The following is a 21,972-nucleotide window of genomic DNA, read 5'->3' as shown; positions in this document are numbered from 1 at the left end:
TAGTAGCTGACGTTGGTGACTTCACCATCATTGGTGACTTGTGGCCGACGTTGGTGAGTTGTGGCCGACATTGGTGAGTTGTAGCCAACATTGGTGAGTTGTAGACAACATTGGTGAGTTGTAGACAACATTGGTGAGTTGTAGCCGACACTGGTGAGTGGTAGACGACATTGGTGAGTTATAGCTAACATTGGTGAGTTGTAGCCAACATTGGTGAATTGCAGGAGACATTGGTGACTAGTAGCTGACGTTGGTGACTTCACCATCATTGGTGACTTGTGGCCGATGTTGGTGAGTTGTGGCCGACGTTGGTGAGTTGTAGCCAACATTGGTGAGTTGTAGCCGACATTGGTGAGTTGTGGCTGACGTTGGTGAGTTGTAGCCGACATTGGTGAATTGCAGTAGACTTCGGTCACTAATAGCTGACGTTGGTGACTTGTCACCGACATTGGTGAGTTGTAGCCGATCTTGGTGACTTGTAGCCGACTTTGGTGAATTGTAGCCGAGGTGTACACAGTTGTAGATGATCAGTAAATGCCAGTTGAGTCAAAGAAGAAATGTCCACAGTGGACCAGAAAACAGTTTATTAAGACTCTGGGATGGAGAGAGCTTGCAGAACCAAAACCACACACGAGTCCTTGGCCCTTGTGGAGGCCGTGCCTCCTGGATACTTTCAGTGACTCTCGTCTGTCTGCCCTCAGCTTACGCTGTCGTCCAGTTCAGCACAGCAAACACTTCTGATCAGGGGCCGAGAGGGGCAGGCCCCTCCCTGACATGCTTAGAACCTGAAGCTTATTACTAACTTCCCCTCCTTCTTTGCTCGTAAGCTCCTAGTAAGGCAAAACTCCTGTTTTTTCTTTAAATCCCTTTTTCTTTTTCCTAGTAGAACATAGCCTGTGACAGAGTTCTATACCTATAAATAGTGGATTTCTGGCACATTTAAATCACTATTTCATTCCCCAGTGGTGCCTGGGAACAAAATAGAAAGCAATATTTGTGTGTTAAGTAATTCTGTAGTGACCCTCTTCTTACAGTTGTAGAAATAAAATGCCTCGTAAAAGCTTCTCTCCTGCTAGTTAGAACCCTGGCATCTGATTTCAGCCAATGTGCATTACTCATCTTTGGCCAGAACCGCTTTTCCTCATGGCTAACTCTTGAAAATGGAATTCATCTTGGCTGTCAAATTCCTTTGGTTAAGCCCTTTTAAGTCTGCAGCATGTAAATGTCCCTTTAAAATTAACTTTCTTATTTTGTTGGGATTTAAGAAATCATTTCACAGTTGCCATCTTTTCCTTGGAGTCAGGAGAGGGTACTGTCTTGATGTTGCATCTGTTCATTTCTTCTCTGGCCTGGATACATTTTCACATGTCTGTGGAAAGCAATCTCTTTTCCCTGTCCTTCAGGGTAATTATCACCAGCTCCATGTGAGATATACATATTGGGAGATGCCTACATTGTGAATAATCCCTTTAAATAATCTTTTTCTCCTAAATTACAAAACGATTAGGGTATTTTAAATAGAAACCAGGTTATTCTTGACCTACGCAGCTTTCCAAAAATAAATCTGATGACTACTGTATCCTAAAGGGTACATTTGAAGTTGTTGCTTTATATACAACTTCAGGCTTCTAAAACTTCTATTTTTAGAAAAGGAGGGGAGGGGGAAATAAAGGGGCCTGCCCAGTTTTCTTTTCTTGATTAAGAATAAAGTTTGAGTTTTGGAAACTTCTTTTTTGTTGCTTTTCATACTTAGATTGGATGTTTCTTTATAGCATTCTTTTTGAAAATGAAAATAAACCAAAGCACAATAAAGTCACACCAAGAAATAGAAAAAAGGTCATAAGAGAGCTGGTGAGTGGCATGGCCTGAATGCACTGGGCTGTAGTGTTCCCTCTTTCACATGCACTTAGAGGATGGTGGGAGAGGAGGGGAGAAGCGGAAGTGATCCCATCGGAAGCTCCGAGTCTCTGCTTCTCTTTCAGAGCTTGCAGTATTGGCACGCCGAGTACCCCCCTACCTGGAGCTGGCACGCTGTGGCTTAGTTGGGGGATGCTTAGACAGGACGGCTTTGAGAAAAACCTCCTTTGGGTCGTTGAAGGCCATGTTATTACTATCACGTGCTGTTCTTTGGGTTTGCCACCCTCATACAGACTGGGCACATGGTGTTCTGATTCTTAGATATTAATTGATTTTCCCTCCAAGGTGAGTTGTCAGGAGCTTAGGGCTCAGTGTCTTGAGCTTCCCGTGCCCAGTGTTGAGATGTTTGCCCAGTGACGGGGATGACTGGGCCGCAAAGAAACAGGCCGCCTGGTCAGACGGGGAGCCTCTGGTGGGGCTCAGTTCAGAAGAAGGGCACGGTGAGTGCCGTGACCGCCCAACAGCCATTCTAAAACAGACCGCAGTGTCCACTCACTGGCCTCAGTATTGCCAGGAAGACCATGGATAATAACTCATCCCTTTCATGACGGGGGGTGTGTGTATATGTGTGTGTGTGTGTGCGTGCGCGCGCGCAATCAAGTCCAACTCGTTGCGACCCCATGGACTATAGTAGCCTGCCAGTCTCCTCTGTCCACGCACTTTTCCAGGCAAGAATACTGGAGTGGGTTGCCATTTCCTCCTCCAGGAGATCTTCCCAACTCAGGGATCAAACCCCGGTCTCCTGTGTCTCCTGCATCAGCAGGCGGATTCTTTACCACTGGGCCACCTGAGAAGCCTTTTTCACGACAGTACTTCACTCACTTGGAGAAAGTTTATCCTGACGTCTAAGCTTTGACTTGCTTTATCATTCTTCACGTGACTTCATTCATACCCCAATGAGAGCTGCAGTCTCGTGAAAGTAACTCACTAACAGATCAAGTCCAGGGCCTCCTGAGACAAAGGAAAGTTGCAGCCAACCCTGGACAGATAGCTTTTAGAGAGAGAGCTGAGTCTTGGGCTCTGCTTTTCCTTGGTAACCTTCCCCTACCCCCAGGACTGGTGTTTTGTGCTAATTTAACATCTCTTCTTAACCCTGGGTCTTAGGATTGCTGTCCTCCTTTTCTTTGCTTATGTTATTTAAAAAATAAAACACATGAAAAACTTGTTCCCATGTCATGTCATGCATCTCAACTGTAAAGAACCTCAGCTTTGTTCAGGTGGTATTAACTTTCAAAGGTCCTTCCCTGGTGGTCCAGTGGTTAAGAAGTCACCTTCCAATGCAAGGGACATGGGTTCGAATCCTGGTCAGGGAACTAAGATCCCACATACCACAGAGCAGCTAAGACTGCACCTCATTGCTGAGCCGGCACTCCAGAGTCCATGCACCACAACTAGGTATCCGCACACTGTGACCAGGATCCCACAGGACACAAGGAGGATGCTGAATGCTGCAACTCAGACCCAATGTAGCCAAGTAAACAAAAAAACCTTCAGATAGGAAGATTTGTTGTTCTTGTGCATTTGCTAAGGTGTGTCTGACTCTTTGTGACCCCATGGGCTGCAGCACGCCAGGCTGCCCTGTCCTTCACTATCTCCCAGAGCTTGTTCAAACTCATGTCCATTGAGTCAGTGATGCCATCCAACCATCTCATCCTCTGTCGCTCCCTTCTCCTGCCTTCAACCTTTCCCAGCATCAGGGTTTTTCCAGTGAGTCGGCTCTTTGCATCAGGTGACCAAAGTATATTGGAGCTTCAGCTTCAACGTCAGCCCTTCTGATGAACATTCAGGGTTGATTTCCTTTAGGGTTGATGGGTTTAATCTCCTTGCTGTCCCAGGGACTGGGAAGATTTGGGATGTTTTAATTATGCTGAGCTTGGGTTATCATAAAGTGGGGAGAAGAGAATCAAATAGTTTCTGGAGGCTGATATTCTTAAAATTCTTGCTAATATGAAAGTTTTTTCAATATTGTGGTTGGACTGGGGGCACAGAATGCAGTGAACAGACACCATTATACTACTCTTCTGGGTATAGACATAGAAAAATGCATGTGAATAAGGGAATTCCTTACAGAATACAGGTATTGGAGAAAAATTGTATAGAAAACAATAGCAAAAGCAACCACTAGGGACATGACCAGAAAACTGTGGCACCTCATGTGAGGGAAAGCTTTGTAATCTTCAAAGATGCTTCTGTTTTAGCTAACAGCATGGGAGATGTCTGTGTATTATATTAAAAGGCAGAGTCAGGATATCCAACTGGATATGTTGTATTTTCCAACTAAATAGACAAAATCTATACAAAGAAAAGTGAAGTGTACCAAGAGTTATCTTTTTTTTTCCCCCCTCTGAGTGATGTGGTGATGATTTTTTTTTCCTTTTTATACTTTTATACTAAATGTTCTTGGTGTACATTCCTTAATAAGCAGAAGGAATTTATGCTTTGAAAATGACTCCTTTCTTCTGCCAAAGATGATCTTTACTGCACACGGTCAGCAACAGGGCTCAGAGCAAATGTCTGGAGGCTGGAGCTTCCTCACGTGTGTTCTCAAGAAGACAAGCAATGTGCTTTGGAGTTAAATTCATAATAGATCCATTGCTGACATGCACGACTAATTTCTATTTCAATTCTAGGGAAGTGTTATGGGATTTTAATGTAAAATGTAGGTTGAAATCTAATTGTCCCTTGTTTGAGAGGATTGTCTGCTTTTTTATACATTAACCAACAAGAGTTCTTATTTCTCATTTTAAATTTTGCTTGGCAGTTCAGACTGTCATTTGACAGCTTAACTTTTTAAAAACCTGAATACACCTTCTTCAGACTTTTCTGATCTTTATATTAATAGTCCCATTAATCAACAGATCAGAGAGTAAATCACTATAAGCAGAAACCATCTGCTGGAGGCGCTGACAAGCAAGACAGTTCTGTTAATCTGGGACATCAAAACCTCGTCTCAGAACTTAGGCTTTGCGAGTACTGTTGAAAGCAAACTTCAGGTCATCCTTAAGTAGCTTCTGCTATATTAACACTTAACCCTGATATTCACTATAATACCTGAGACTACCATTTGTTAACTGGATAGGTGTTGGCCTTTGCAGTAGGTATTTTGGATATATTAATTCATGTCACTTCCCCACAGCACTTTGAGGTGGGTATTACTGTTCCCGTTTTACAGATGAGAAGGCAGCCTCTAGGAGACTGGATAATTTGCCCAACACAAATTGTCCATCTGGTTTGGGAAAATCTGGAACTTGACCCCTGTAGGCCTGGCTCCACTTATGTTCTTTCAGTCATCCGTGTTGCTTGGATGTACACGCCTCTTAGCAGTATTATTTAAATTAGCATTATTCAAATCAAACCAGATATTTAAGAAATGAATAACTATGTGACTTGAAATGAGAGTTCTTTTTTCAAGGTTTAATTTGCAAAGTATCCCAAGTATAATAAATTATATTCAGCATATAATTGTGTAAAATATTGTATTATAATCTTTTCACTATAAATTTTATTAGAGAGATGTAACTAACAAATTAAAAAATTTTAAGTTCTTTGCAGTGAATGAAATCAATGCATATTTAACTTAGTTTTTTATCCTGGTTAGCCAAAATTAGCAATTTTTCCCTCTCTCATCTACTGTGCTTTTTCCTTATCTTTCTCCTTACAAATTGGTTAATTACAGAAAATAACTTGTGCTTTCTTTTAGACAGAACATGCTATAGTTTCTTCCATTTTCCTCTGTAATTGCCTTTGCCAGTTTAAATAGACATTCATTAGTGATTTGTAGAAAAGACTTGATAGATATGGAGGAGGAAATGGCAGCCCACTCCAGCATTCTTGCCTGGAGAATCCCACAGACTGAGGAGCCTGATGGGCTACAGTCCACGGGACTGCAAAGAGTTGGACACGGCTGAGCGACCGAGCACTTCGTAGATATATTCAGTTTTTCAGAGGCTGAGAAAGATTGTTTTTAAACTTTGTATTATGAATACATTCAAATGCATATAAAAGTAGAAAGAAATGGGCATATGCCATCCCTGTTTTACAAACAAGCCTTGTGCATGTGGCATTTTTATTTCTCCAGTATATCTTTAGGATAGGTTCCTGGAAGTGGGATTGCTGGATCCAAGGATAAAGGCATCTGTAATATTGCTTAGAATTAGTGATAAGGCTCTTACCCAGCACATGAGTAATTATCTACTTTGTCTTACAATTTAGCAAAAGCAGGTCACCTTTTCTGATTCCAAATATAGGCATCTTTTCAATTTTGAAGTAGAAAGTTAGGAATTCTGGGTTCATAATGGTCAGTTATGTTAAACTTTGAATTTCTACCTATAATCACATAATAGTCATGCTTTTCATAATTAAATTTATTTTGAAACCTAATGGAATGTTTCATTTATCAAATGTTGCACATTTGATAAGTTGTTATTTTTTTTATTGAGTTGTTAATGTGATGTAAATTAAAAGGGTGATAGATTTCATTTTCTTGGGGCTCCAAAATCTCTGTGGACGGTGAGTGACTGTAGCCATGAAATTAAAAGATGCTTGCTCCTTGGAAGGAAAGCTATGACCAACCTAGATAGCATATTAAAAAGCAGAGATATCACTTTGCTGATAAAGATCCATATAGTCAAAGCTATGGTTTTTCCAGTAGTCACGTATGGATGTGAGAGTTGGACCATAAAGAAAGCTGAGCACCGAAGAATTGATGCTTTTGAACTGTGGTGTTAGAGAAGACTCTTGAGAGTCCCTTGGACTGCAAGGAGATCCAACCAGTCCATCCTGAAGGAAATCAGTCCTGAATATTCATTGGAAGGACTGATGCTGAAGCTGAAATTCCAACACTGGCTACCTGATGTGAAGAACCGACTCTGGAAAAGACGCTGATGCTAGGAACAACTGAGAGCCGGAAGAGAAGAATGCAACAAAGGATGAGATGGTTAGCATCACCTGTTCAGTAGACATGAATTTGAGCAAACTCTGGGACAGAGTGGAAGACCGAGGAGCCTGGCGTGCTACAGTCCATGAGGCTGCAAAGAGGTGGACACGACTTAATAACCTAACAACAACAACAGTTAAAAGGGTACCTTGATCATAAGATTATAACAATATCATAATAACAAACATTAGTAGGTTTGACTACCAATACTTGGAATGTCTGTGTCTACATCAGCTATAGTTTTGAAAATATATTGTCAAAGATAGTATTTCATGAAAGTCTGGGTATTCCAATCCTCCCATTTTGAATGATGAGTACTTTTTCATTTCAAGCATACTTGTGAATGCTTTAGACCTGAGATTCTGAATACCTCTGTTACAGATTTTCAGTTCCCACAACCCGGAGTCATTTTGTAGGGAAGTTGACTCAAGGGTAGTTTGTGGGGAGCTTATATGAAATAGTACGCACTCAGACAGGTCATAAACACTCTGTATGTGACTGCGTCTGCTCCCTGCAGGGCCTGTCCACTTCAGCCTGCTGGCTCCTCTCCTTCACTTCCAGTGGGTTAGTGGGTCTAAGAGAACTTACAGAGCATGGTAAAGTCACATGGAAACTCGGGTGTTTCTTTCCTGAACACTCTTCTCACATAAAATCAGGGTCCTAGATTTCAGAGCAGGATGAATGACCCTTCGAGCATTTGTGGTCTTTACCGTATGGACTAGGGAAGCAGGTCCCAGGGGGTCTTGCCTGCGGTCACACTGCCAACTTGTAACACTCTGGACCTCACACCCTGGCCCCCGTCTCCCAGACCTGATCTCCTTCTGTCTTCTCCTCCCGCCACTCAACCTGGGCACCAGTAAAAGCGTGGCTATTTGGGCGATGAGAACTGTCTGGGGGTCTTCCTCGCCCCCTGCCTCTGTGTGCAGGATACAGAGTGGACACTCACTGGACCTTCATCTGCCTCAGGCAGCTTTGATCATAACTGAAATCCCGCATTTAGTTCTTCTCACACAGCATTCAGGATACTAGGTTGCACCCTGGTATCCAAACTAGAGCATTTCATCATCTCGGTGCAGCCAGGGGACTGTTTGTCTACGTTTTGCCCCTAAAAACAATTAAATGTATGTGTGTGTACGTGCGCAGTCATGTCCGACTCTTTGCAGTCCCACGGACTGTAGCCCACCAGGCTCCTCTGTCCTTGGGATTTCCCAGGCCAGAATACCAGAGTGGGTTGTCATTTCCTACTCCAGGGGATCTTTCCAACCCAGAGATCGAACCTGGGTCTCTTCTGTCTCCTGCATTGGCAGGTGGATGCTTTACACTGCACTACCTGGAAACAATTATTTTTTAAAAAGCTTTCCTGAACCAGAAGAATGTCTCATATCTCAGTGTCATCTCGAAGCCAGCAGTCCATTTATCTTAGCACCCGATGAACTGGAAATTGTGTTTGAATCTTCCTTCCCTGGTGCTATTTCTCTTCTGCAGTTTTCAAGATCACTTGTCTGAAAATGACTCATTATAGCTGCTCTGGTGTCCTGCCATTCTCATGATCCAGGCTGGTACCTGTTCAGATTGGATGTTAGGAAATAGGCTTTTCTTCAAAACTTTTCTTTATGGCAGCAATATTTTTTCCTTGAGTGGCTAATCATGTTTAGATATGGAAACATGAAAGACATCTCATGTGATGTTCTGTGCAAAATAGGTATTTAGCAAACATATTGGTGTCATTGCGATGCTATTCAAGAAGTCAGTGGTGACACAGTATCGACAGGGATTTGTCAGAGTCGGGACTCTTTCCAATCTCTTGTCACTCCAGCAGTGGCCACCATTCCCTCTGCTTCCTTCTTTTCCCCTCCTCTACACACACACACACACACACACACACACACACACACACACACACGCTGAAAACGTTAGTCGCTTAGTCATGTCTGACTGTTTACGACCCTTTGGACTGTAGCCCATCAGGTTCCTCTGTCCATGGAATTCTCCTGGCGAGTACCGGAATGGGTTGCCATTTCCTTCTCCAGGGGATCTTCCCGACCCAGGGATCAAACCCAGTCTCCTGCATTGCAGGCAGATTCTTTACCCTCTGAGCCGCCAGGGAAGCCGCTTTCCTCTCCATAGCCACTGTTTTCCTTTTATGATTTCTCATTACAGCTTTAACAATTCTGTTCGCTTTTGATGCTGCTCTATTACAGTTTAATGTGTGAGGTTTATTATTCCCTCTGAGAAGGCCTGCCGCATGCAATTGATGTTCTTTTTATGGGCTTTTAAAAAATCCCATCTCCTTTTTGGGGAGAAAAACAGTACTCAATTATTATGAGACTGAATTTTGAAATTATGACTCAAGGAAAAATTAAAAACAGTGACTCAGGGGATTTCCTCGGCAATCCAGTGGTTGAGATGCTGCACTTCCACTGCAGGGGGTGTGGTTCGATCCCTGGTCAGGGAACTAGGGATCCCGCTAGCCTTGTGTCGCAGCCAAAAAAAGGGCCACACAAGTCCTTTTCTTGGAAGCAGGATCTTTGTTCTTGAAATTTAGTGCAGTCTGATCAAGAGATGCGCATGGAACACCTTCCACATCAGCACCGTAGGAGATGCTGCCTTCGTGGAGCCCGCAGGTGATGGGGTGGACGGGAATGGACAGTGTGAAGATGGCACAAAGCAGGGGCTGTGGGAGCCCCGGGGGCACCCAGCCTGGCTTGGCGGGCACCTAAGTGTGTGGGAGGCACGTCCTGGCTTAGATACTGGAGAGGAGCAGGGGGCCCAGCCATCGTCCATCAGCCGCGCCACGTCCTTTGTTTACCCTCCTCCAGCCAGCTCTCTGCCCCCAGGGACTGTATAGACCACACCTTTCAGCCGCTTGCCCTCGGCTCCAGTGAGGTTTGAGCAGCAGTATCCCCAGTGGGTTCTGGAGGGAGGGAGAGTGAGGTCAGAGGCTGTACCCCTGACTCCTTCCAGGCCGGTCCCCGGGTGGGCTGTGGCCCCGGCCCCTGGGTGTAGCTGCCCCTGCCCCAGCAGCTTCTCTGCTCTTAGGGTCCAGTTACCTGCCAGCCCGCGGCCCCATGGGCACGTGGTGGGGCCTGGTGTGGAGTCCAGCCCACTCCTCAAGCACACGGAGAGGGATCTAGGTGGCACCCCCTCCCAGCACGAATGTCTCACCTCTCTAACCGGGTGTAAATGAGACTAGCCCGCCTGAAACAGCAGCCTGTAATCAAGCACTAAACTGTGAAATTTAGACTGGTGTGCCGTAGAGCCGGGGCCACCAGGGAGGGCCGGGCTGGCGAGGAGAGGCCCTGCCCGGCTGGAGGTTGGCCCAGACCGGTGGAGCCCAGAGCAGCAGCAGCAGCACCGGCCTGGAGGCTGGTTAGAAACGCAGCGTCACAGGCCCCGCCCCAGGCCTTGAATGGGGCCCAGTGAGCTGCATTTTAGCTCCACGGGATTCTGCTTCACAGAAGCAAGCTTGGGGTGGGAGTGAGGTGGGTTTGCTTGTTGTCGGGTGGAGGGAGGAGGCCCAGATAGTGACGAGTCTGGGCACCTGGTGGGAAAAAGAAAACCGGGTGGAGATGATGATAAGAGAACAGACTCTATGATTTCAGTACCTTTAGACCAAGAGATTTTTACACTGTGCTTTATGTCCCTGGATTTGTTCTAGCGTCTCCTAGTTTATAGTCTATGGGAACTTGAATAGAATTTGTATTTGACTGCTGTGTGAAAATTGTATAGATCTTAATCATGTTGAATTGTTTCATGGTGATTTTCAGGTCTACTATTGTTCAGTCGCTCAGTCGTGTCCGCCTCTCTGCGACCCCATGGACTGCAGCACGCCAGGCTTCCCTGTCTTTCACTATCTCCTGGAGTTTGCTCAAACTCATGTTCATTGAGTCAGTGATGCCATCCAACCATCTCATCCTCAGTCTCCTCCTCCTCCTCCTGCCCTCAATCTTTCCCAGCATCGGGGTCTTTTCCAGCGAGTCAGCTCTTCGCATCAAGTGGCCAGAGTATTGGAGTTTCAGCTTCAGTCCTTCCAGTGAAAATTCAGGGTTGATTTCCTTTAGGATTGAATGGTTTGATCTCCCTGCTGCCCAAGGGACTCTCAAGAGTCTTCTCTAGCACCACAGTTTGAAGACATCAGTTCTTCAGTGCTCAGTATTCTTCTTTATGGTCCAGCTCTCACATCAGGTCTACTGTTTCCTCCTACTTTTCTGTGTATTCATCCTATTAATTTTTGAGAATTTGATATTGAAACCCCAGCTAAAAATTTTGACATATCTACTTAAAAAAATAATTGTAATATATAGCGGAGCTATGGGCTTCCCTCATAGCTCAGTTGGTAAAGAATTCGCCTGCAATATAGGAGACCCCAGTTTGATTGCTGGGTCGGGAAGATCCCCTGGAGAAGGGATGGGCTACCCACTCCAGTATTCTTGGGCTTCCCTTGTGGCTCAGCTGGTAAAGAATCCATCTGCAATGCGGGAGACCTGGGTTCGATCCCTGGGTTGGGAAGATACTCTGGGGAAGGGAAAGGCTACCTATTCCAGTAGTTTGGCCTGGAGAATTCCATGTATAGTCCATGGGATCGCAAAGAGTCGGACATGACTGAGCAACTTTGACTTTCACTTTCATAGTGGAATATACATGTAACTTTGTTCTGTATTCCAAGTTTCCTGTAAATGTATGATCATACTTTGATAATTTAAAAAAGAAAGGAAGGCAAAAAATCTGGTGAAGAGTGAGCTGTAATTCCTGAGATTATAAAAGAGTGAAATGATGGAGAGTGGCCTGGAGACGCATGGGCCTGGGGTTCGGGGGACAGTGTCCTCTCGTCCCTCCCCCAGGCCTGGGTGTGCAGTGGAGCCGGACCACACGTGTGGTTCCCACTGGATGGGATGACGCATTTTAAGTTGTTACTACTCTGTCTGATGTCCGGCACTCAGAGCTGCCATCATGGTGTCAGCTTTTGCATTTTGGTTGGTTCTGATGACCTGACGCGTGGTGCAGCGGGCTGTGAGGAGCCGTTAGAGACCATCCATGAGGGATGTCACGACAAGGGGTTTTAAAGGAGATTTGCCGGGACAGAGCCGCCACATGCAGTGGGAGACCAGCCCTCGGTTTTAGGGGTTGCGCCGGGGGAGCCTCTCCTGAGAGATGGTAATAGCGGAATGGAAGTCAGACGCCCGGCACGCTGATATGCGTGCTGCAGTCACTCCCCAGGGCCTCGGCAGTGAATGACTGCAAACAGAAATGGATTCCCTGACAGTTCTGGAGACCAGATGTCTGAAGTGAGTATCGCTGGGCCGACCTCAGGGTGCTGGCAGAGTTGTTCCTCCTGGAAGCTCCGAGGGGAGCCTGGTCCATGCATGGTGCCCGCCTTCTGTGGCTGCTGGCCCGCCTCGGCTGGAGGGTGCATCACTCCAGCCTCTGCCTCCATCTCACGCGGCAAGCTCCTCATGCACCTTCACGTGGGCGTCTTTGTTTTCCCCCAGTGGATCTTACTGAAGTGTAGTTGATTTAGTGTTGTCTTAATCTCTGCTGTACAGCAAAGTGATTCAGTTCTTTATATATACTTTCTTTTTCATGCATATCTTTTTTCCATTATGCTTTGTCACAGGATATTGAATATAGTTTCCTATGCTATGCAGTAGGACCTTGTTGCTTATCCATTCTGTACATGATGGTTCACATCTGCTGATCCCAGGCTCCTGTTCCATCCCCCCCACCCCCACCCTTTGGCAACCACAGGTCTGTTCTCAATGTCCGTAGGCCTGTTTCTGTTTTGTAGATAAGTTCATTTGTATCGTAGTTTAGATTCCTCATCTAAGTGATATCACCTGACATTTGTCGTTCTCGTCTGACTTACTTCACTTAGCATGATCATCTCTGGGTCCGTCCATGGTGCTGCAGATGGCATGATTTCATTCTTTTTTATGGCTGAGTAATATTCCATTGAATGTACACATATACACTGGGCTTCTTATAAGGACGTGAGTCATTGGATTTTGGGCCCACCCAAATCCAGTGTGACATCACCTTAACCAGTTGTATTGGGGTTTCCCAGGAGGCACTAGCGGTAAAGAATCTGCATGTGATGCAGGAGATGGGGGTTCGATCCCTGGGTCGGGAAGATCCCCTGGAGGAGGAAATGGCAACCCACTCCAGTATCCTTGCCTAAAGAATCCCATGGACAGAGGAGCCTGGCAGGCTACAGTCCATGGGGTCACAAAAGAATCAAACAACTGAGAGATTAAGCAGCAGCAGGCAGCAGGGCCTCAAAGATCCTATTTCCTAATAAGGTCACATTCTGAGGTTCTGGGTGAACGTGAATCTCAGGGAAGACACCAACAGCACAGTACATATATTTTAAAAAGACCGACAAAGTGGAGACTGTAGGTGAAGTAGAGAGAGGAGGTGGAGATGAGGCGAGGATGGCATTGCTTCTGGAGAAGGTTCTGTCCTGGCAGAGAGCGGACGTCAGCGTGGGAGCAGACTGTGTGTGTGAGGAAAGATTTAGAATCTCTGTTTTGGAGCTGTGGTGTTTTCCTTGAGGAATATTCACTTCAAGCACTGGGCTAGGGCCCCTGGCTGGAGCAGGGGCTCAGAGAATGAGGAGAGAGAGCTTGGAGGGGGTGGAGAAGGGTATCCTGCTGTGGCCGGAGGGGCCTGACTGTGGCTTTTTAAACGCTCTTTCACAATTAAAAAAAAAAAGAAGAAGGTGGGCCGGCCCTCAGCTTTCAGAACTGAAAAGTTTCTGTATATTGAAATTTTGGCACTCTAGGCAGTTTTGTCATTGGTAGTATTTTTAAGGGCCTCCTCTGAGGCAGATTTAACTTGGGGATGAACAAAATAAATTCTGCTAGCACCTTAAAATAAACTTTTAATTTTAGAATAGTTTTAGATTTACAGAAAAGTTGCAAACAGAGTACAGAGTTTCTGTATCCCCCCCCCCCACCCCCCGCACCCAGTTTCACCTATTGTTAAGATTTTACATTAGAATGTTTGTCACAACTGACGGAACGGTATTGATACATGATTATCAGTCAAGGGGCATACTTTATCCAGATTTCCTTAGTTTACCCCTTCGGTCCTTTTTTGTCTCAAGATCCCATCTGGGATTATATTTAGTCATCGTGCCTTTTTAGGCTCCGTGGACTGGCAGTTTCTCAGGTTTTCCCTGTTCTTGTTTAACCTTGAGCGTTGCGCAGAGTACTGTCCTTCAGTTTGGGTTTGTCTGATGCCTTTTTCCTGATGAGACTCGGGGCGGGCTTAGGGAGAAAGACCGCGGAGGTACAGTGCTGCTCTCGCCCCCCCCCCCCAAGGTGCGTGCTGTCTGCGTGACTTGCCGCTGTTGGTGTCCACCTCGGTCACCTGGCCCAGGTATGTTTGTTCGGTTTCTCCGCCTCGTCGCGCCTCCGCACGGCGTGTTTAGGAGGAAGTCAGTGCACAGCCCACACTTCAGGGGCAGAGAATGTGCTCCACTATCTGAAGGACAGTGTCCACATAAATTATTTGGAACTTCTCTACCTGTGGGTGTGCCCTCCTCCTGTGTTTATTCCATCAGGTATTTGTATCAGTATGAACCTGTGGGTATTTGTTTGATAGTTTGGGGTATAATCCAGCACTACCCCATCAGTGTGGGTTTTGTGAGCACTTCCTTACTTTCTGGTGCCATAAGATGCTCCAGGCTCATATTGGATATTCCCTGTCCCAGCCCTAGTTTTGGGCATTTCCCCAAGGGTCCCTGGTTCCTTTTGTTGTAGAGTGGGATTAGAAACCAAGGCTTGGGCCCTGGGTCTCTCAGCAGACAGAGCTAGGAAATAGATGTCTACGCAGGCTTACCTGTTATTAGGGACCTGTGTGTCTCTGTCTTTGTTAAGCTGGGTTCACACACTGCTGCCTGCTCCTTGCTCCATTCCCCCTGGCTCATCTAGCCCTCCCCTCTAACTGGTCTGTCACCTTCCTCTCCAATAGCTGGGAGCTGGTTCCTTCCATCCTCTGGTGCATCTGCCAGTTGTTCACGCATCGTGGCTTCAGAATTGTTAACCCACGGCCCCATGGGAAGCAAGTTACCAACTATTATTAGAACACAGTAGTTACAGGCAGTTCCTTTTGGAGTCTTCCAGCCTCTACTCGTTCCCAAAATCCTCTGTCGGCCCCTTTCCCCTCCACCCCTTTCTGTGAGGTTGTATTATGTATTTCTAACATGGTTGGTTAGAGTCTTTTGTCTCAATCTACATTCCATCATGGGGTTCCCCCATCTCCTAATTGACCGTTATTTGCATATATTAGGGTTCACTGTTAATAAAATAAAAGGATCTGTGGGTTTTGACAGCTGTGTAGTGTCATACATCCACCATTAACAGTATCATACAGAATAGCCTTGCCACCCCAAAGAACCTCTGTGTTTCACCTAGTCATACCATCTCCAGTCTCTGGCAACCTCTGATCTACTTTCTGTCTCTATATAGAGTTTAACTTTTTATAAAGTGGCATTCTAAATGAAATCATACAGTGTATAGCCTGTCAGACTGGCTCCTTGCACTTGGCAGTTTGGATTTAAGATTCATCCATGGTTGCATGGATTGGTTCATTCCTGTTATCACTGAATCCTGTTCCGTTGCCTGCATGGGCCACAGTTTGTTTATCCCTCACCCACTGAAGGACTTCTTGGTTGCTTCCAGTTTTGACAGCTTTATGGCATCACCAACTCAAGGTACATGAGTTTGGGCAAATTCCAGGAGATAGTGAAGGACAGGGAAGCCTGGCATACTGCAATCCATGGGATCGCAAAGAGTTAGACACGACTTAGCAACTGAACAGCAACAAATATTAAATGCAAGTTTTGTATAGGCATAAGTTTTCAAATCAGTTGGGTAAATACTTAGTGTCCAGTACAGTTATTGGGTCCTATGGTAAAATTCGAGGCTTCCCAGGTGTCTCAGTGGCAAAGAATCCACCTGCCAATGCAGGAGACATGGCTTCGATCCCTGGGTCAGGAAGATCCCCTGGAGAAGGCAAACCCACCCCAGTACCTTGCTTGGGAAGTCTCATGAACAGAGGAGCCTGGTGGGCTACAGCCCATGGGGTGGCAGGAGTCAGACACGATTTGGCAACTAAGCAACAACCATGATGGTAAAATCGATAAGCCTTAGTTTAGTAAGGAACTGGCAGACTGCCTTCCAAAGTGGCTGCCCCATTTTGCATTCCCACCAGCTCCGAAGAAGAGTTCCTGTTGCTCCGCCTCCTAGCCAGCAGTTCGTATGTAGTCTGTGTGCTGGACTTTGGCCATCCTGATAGGTGGAATAGACATATCTCATTATTGTCTTCATTTGCATTTCGCTAATGACAAAAGATGTTGAGCATCTTTTCATATGCTTATTTGCCATCTGTATATATTCTTTGGTGAGGTGTCTGTTCAGATCTTTTGCCCATTTTTTTAATTGGGCTATTCATTTTCTTTCTTTTGAATTTTAAGAGTTCTTTTCCTATTCTGTATACAAGTCCTTCATCAGATATGTGACTTGCAAATATTTTCCCCCGGTCTAGGAATTGTCTTTTCATCCTCTTAATGATGTCTTTCATAGAACAAAAGTTTTTATGTTTTTTTTTTTTTTTTTCATTTTAATGAGGCCTAAGCTATTAATTTTTCTTCTCTCATGGATGTGCTTTTGGTGTTATATCTGAAAACTCATCACCAAACTCAAGGTCACGCAGATTTTTCTCCTGTGTTTTCATCTAGAAGTTTCGCAGTTTTACAGGTTACACGCAGGTCCCTTCTGAGTGGCTGGGTTTGCTGTTTCAGACTTGTCTTTATGCCTGTGTGCACTCTGCTAGCATTTCTCTTTCTACATTATCGTCCTGTAAAGTTCCCTTGAAAAGGGAAAAGTTCTAATTGCCATTTCTGCTTGTCTTCCAGCAAGACCACTGGTGCAGACCTTGCCTTTAAGAACCACCGTCAACAACGGCGCTGTGGTACCAAAGAAAGCCAGCGGCTCCCTGCCAGCCCCGCCGGGGGCCAGGAGAGAAGCCGCTGCGCCCGCCACAACCAAAAGGTAGGCAAGAGGCGCCGTCGGTGAAAGCTGCTGCAACCCAGATGCCAAAATAAGTATTAGTGTTCTGTATGACACTTCAGTATGTCTCCTTTGAGTTAAGCTTGTGAAAGCACAATATTTGGTGTGTTGCCAAAACAGAAACCATGTTGATTTGTTATTCTGCTTTTTTTGTTAGATTTAATCACATAATCTGAAATCTCATTCACTAGAGCCACAGTGTACCATTTGGTGTTTTTACTTAAACGTCACTTTTAATAAAAAAATTTAAAAAAACAAGTGGGAGTATAACCTATACAAAAAATGAATATGCTGCTCGCAGGTCCCAAGGGCTTGGAGTAGAGCAAAATTCAGATTGCTGTACTGAGCTTAAATTTTTGTTGGTAAAATTTGGATGGCACTTAACAGTGGAGTTTCAGATGATGTTTGTCAGATAGAGCGTGGGTTGCTCTTAACTTTTTTATAATTTCATGATTGTCATATTAAAATTATAGATTTTATATGCCAGCCTACTTTCCCAAATTTTATGCTGTAAAAAATGAAACACCTGATGGTCATATGGCACAGAACGTCTTAAAGAAATTCTTCTAACCTCATGAGCTTGTTCTAAGAACTTGTAGCGTTTGTTAAAATGCTCCCTGCTTTATGGGTGCTGGGGATTCAGAGTAAGTGTGCCTTGCCATGCGCTGGGGTCCCTGTGAGCTGATGAGAGTAGATTTGAGGCTGCATTGTGACTCAGAATGAAAATACAGCAATCCCATCGTATCTTTTAGATACATAATGTTTCTACATAAACTCTTAATTGAGCAGATTTGCATGATGTTTCATCAGATAGAGCTCTGTGTACTTATTGTTTGTGAATTTTGAGAAAATTGATTTTTCAGGGCTTTTTGAACTTTAAAATGAAATTCTTGGCCTCATTTCATACCTTTTTATTACTTAATTGAATCACTTTTTTATAACCAACATGAAATGACCTCCTGGATTCTAACCGGCACCAATAGTTATAGACTGTCTTTTATTCATCTAGATGTTATAAGGCTGACAAGTCTGACTTTTTTTAAGTTTCAGGTTGCCATCTGTTACCATTTCTTCCTTTCTTTTTTTTTTTCATTGTGGCAAAAAAAAAAATCACATCACATTAAATTTACCACCTTAGCCTTTTTTAGTGTACTGTTCAATAGTGTCAAGTATATTCTCATTGTTTTGCTGCAGATCTCCAGAACTTTTTCATGTTGCAAAACTGAAACTATACCTCTTAAACAGTAAGTCCTCCCCAGAGCCCTTGGTGATCATGCTTTTCCTTTCTGTTTCTATGATTTTGACGACATCAGATGTTCCATGTGAGTGGAATCACACAGTATCCATCCTTTTGTGGCTGACTTATTTCACTTAACATAATATCCTCAAAGTTCATTCACATTGTAGCTTGTGACAGGATTTCCTTGTTTTTTAAGGCTGCATAACATTCTGTTGTGCATATATTTACCACCTTTTCTTCATCCATTCATGTTGATGGACATTTGGGTTGCTTCCACCTCTTGGCTATTGGAATAATACTGCAGTGAATGTAGGTGTACAGATATGTGAGATCCTGCTCTGAACTTTTTGGGGGTATATACCTCAAAGTGGACTGTTAAATCATTTGGTATTAGGTTGGTACAAAAGTAATTGCAGTTTTGCATTGCTGAACTTGGCCATTTAATATTGGAATACATTCTTAAATAAATGTGGTTATGTTATATATCATTTTAATGACCATTTCTTGCTTTATGTTTTTTGATAATGACTTATTACTTGATGTTTATTTTATATTTATTTTAGACTAGGGAAATGATATTAGACAAAAAGTAAATTCAAGCTATTTTCTTATTCACGTTCGAAATGGGTCACAAAGCAGTGGAGACAACTCAAAACATCAACACTGCATTTGGCCCAAGAACTGCTAACAAATGTACAGTGCAGTGGTGGTTCAAGAAGTTTTGCAAAGGAGATGAGAGCCTTGAAGATGAGGGGTGCAGTGACCAGCCATTGGAAGTTGACAGTAACCAATTGAGAGGATCATCTAAGCTGATCCTTTTAAAACTGCATGAGAAGTTGCCCAAGAACTCAAAGTCAACTGTTCTCCAGTCATTTGGCATCTGAAGCAAATTGGAAAGGTGAAAAAGCTCAATAGGTCGGTGCCTCATGAGCTGTCCAAAAGGCAAAAAAATCATCATTTTGAAATGTTGTCTTCTCTTCTACACAAGAGCGAACCATTTCTCAGATTGTGACTTGCGATGAAAAGTAGATTTTATACAGCAGGCAGTGACCAGCTCAGTGGTTGAACTGAGAAGAAACCCCCAAACACTTCCTAAAACCAAACCTGCACCAGAAGAATGTCACAGTCACTGTTTGGTGGTCTGCTGCCCGTCTGATCCACTACAGCTTTGTGAATCCTGGTGAAACCATTGCATGTGAGAACTATGCTCGGCAAATCCATGAGAGGCATCGAAAACTGCAGTGCCTGCAGCCAGCATTGGTCAGCAGAACGGACCCAGTTCTTTTCCACGACAGTGCCCAACCACAGGTTACACCACCAGTGCTTCGAAAGTTGAACAAAATGGTCTACAAAGTTTTGCCTCATCTGCCATATTCACCTGACCTCTCACCAACTGACTACCACTTCTTCAAGCATTTCAACAACTTTTTGCAAGGAGAACACTTCCTCAACCAGCAGGAGGCAGAAAATGCTTTCCAAGAGTTCCTCAAATCCCAAAGCATGGGTTTTTACACGGCAGGAATAAACAAACTTATTTCTTATTGGCAAAAATGCGTTGATTGCACTGGTTCCTGTTTTGATTAATAAAGACGTGATTGAGCCTAGTTGTAAGGATGTAAAATTCACAGTCTGAAACCGCAATTATGTCTGCACCAACTTAATAATCCAATGTTTAACTTTTTGAGAAACCCTCATAGTGTTTTCCTTAACGATCGCACCATTTTACATTTGAGGAGCTTGGCGGTCTACAATCATTGGGGTCGCAAATGAGCCTGCCACGATTCAGCAACTAAAACAGTGACAACATCTATCTTTATTCCAGTACCATTCTGTCTTGATTACTGTTACTTTGTAGTATGTTTTGAAATCAGGAAATGTGAGTCTTCCAGTTTTATTCTCCTATTTCAAGATTGTTTTGGCTCTTCGGATCCCTTGGGATTTCATATGAATTTTAGCATTTTTTTCTACAAGAGATGCCATTGGTATTTTGATAGGAACTGTATTGAATCTGTAAATCATTTTGGGTAGTATGGACATTTTAACATATTAAGTTTTCCAATCCCACGGAAGATGACTTTCCATTTCTTTGTATCTTCTTTGATTTTTTTTCAGCAGCGTTTAATAGTTTTCTGTCTATAAGTCTTTCAACTTCTTGGTTAAGTTTATTCCTAAGTACTTTGTCATTTTTGAAGCTATCATAAATGGGGTTGTTAATTTCCTTTTTAGATTGGTCATTGTTAGTGGATAGAAATGGAACTGATTTTTGTGTTTTGTTTTTTGTATTCAGTAACTTTAGTGAAATTGTTTATTAGTTAACAGTTTTTTGTGGAATCTTTAGGATTTTCTACATATAAAATCATGTCATCTGCAAACAGATAATTTTACTTTCTTTTTTCCAACTTTGGATGCCTTTTACTTCTTTTTCATGTTTAATTGCTCTGGCTTGAACTTCCAGTACTATGTTCAATGGTAGTGGTGAGAGGGAGTATCCTTGCCTTATTCCTGACGTTAGAGGAGAAGCTTTCAGTCTTTCACCTTTGAGTATGATACTCATTGTGGGCTTTTCATTTTTACTTTTTTACTTTTACTATGATGAGGTAGTTTTCTTCTCTTCCTATTTGGTTGATTGTTTTTATTATGAAGGGTGTTCAATTTTGTCAAGTGCTTTTTCTGCATCAGTTGAGATGATGGTGTGATTTTTGTCTCATTCTCTTACTGTGGTGTATTGTATTAATTTTCTTACATTGAATGGTCCTTGCATTCCAGGTGGAAAACCCACTTGCTCGTGGTGTATAATCCTTTGAATGTGCTGTTAAATTCAGTTTGGTAGTTGTTGCTCACTTACTCATTCAGGTCCTACTCTTTGTGACCCTGTGAACTGCAGCATACCAGGTTTCCCTGTCCTTCACTGTCTCCTGGAGTTTGCTCAAACTCATGTCTGTTGAACTGGTAATAGCATCCCACCATCTCATTTGCTGCTGCCTTCCTCTCCTTCCTCTTTCAGTCTTTCCCAGCATCAGGGTCTTTTCCAATGAGTCAGCTCTTCACATCAGAAGAAAGTATTGGAGCTTCAGCATCAGCCCTTCCAATGAATATTCAGAGTTGATTTCCTTTAGGATTGACTAGTTTGATCTCCTTGCCATCCAAGGGACTCTCAAGAGTCTTCTCTAGCGCACCACAGTTTGAACGCATTGCTTATTCATAATAGTCTCATAATCCTTTTTATTTCTGTGACATCGGTTGTAATATTCTCTTTTGTTTCTCATTTAAGTTATTTCTTCCTCTCTTTTTTCCTAGTTTAATGGAGGAGTTAGCACTTTTATTGGTCTTTTAAAAAAATCAACTCTTGGTTTCTTGATTTTTTCTATTGTTTTTCTTTTCTCTATTTTGTTTATCTCTGCTATAATCTCTATTTTTACTTTCCCTCTGCTAACTTTTGGTTTTATTTATTGTTGTTTTTTCCTACTTCCTTGCGAAGTAGAAATAAAGTTAATTTGTTGATTTGAGATCTTTCTGTGTTTTCATAGCTGTAAACTTCTCTCTTAGTACTGCTCTCTGCATCCCACAAGTTTTAGAATCTTTTTTGTTTGTTTTCATTTGTCTCTAGATATTTTCTAAATTCTCTTGTGATTTTTTTCTTTAACCCATTGGCTGTTTAAGAGTGAGTTGTTTAATTTCAAGGTTGACTTCTTAAAGTAGCAAATAATTAATGAAAAATGAGATTCTTTGTCTTTATTCTTGAAAATTCACTTTTATAATTGATATCTCTTTATGTATTGAGTAAAATACATATTTTAGTAAAGTATGTA

The 21,972-nt window shown here is 43.4% G+C and overlaps 1 protein-coding gene across 5 annotated transcripts in view; it reads left to right on the top strand.

Moving 5' to 3' along the window:
• EML1 (EMAP like 1) overlaps nucleotides 1–21,972 on the top strand; it is a 196,282-nt gene that overhangs the window by 113,697 nt on the left and 60,613 nt on the right. For all 5 annotated transcript variants that reach the window (XM_070477850.1, XM_070477847.1, XM_070477849.1 and 2 more), the window contains exon 3: nucleotides 16,770–16,905. In XM_070477850.1, coding sequence (XP_070333951.1) covers nucleotides 16,770–16,905 — 136 coding nt within the window. The remainder of the gene's footprint in view (nucleotides 1–16,769; nucleotides 16,906–21,972) is intronic.

Source organism: Odocoileus virginianus, chromosome 16 (genome assembly GCF_023699985.2).
Source record: "Odocoileus virginianus isolate 20LAN1187 ecotype Illinois chromosome 16, Ovbor_1.2, whole genome shotgun sequence".
Classification (NCBI taxonomy): Eukaryota; Metazoa; Chordata; class Mammalia; order Artiodactyla; family Cervidae; genus Odocoileus; species Odocoileus virginianus.
The sequence above is the reverse complement of the archived record's forward strand: the minus strand, read 5'-3'. Positions and strand labels throughout refer to the sequence as shown.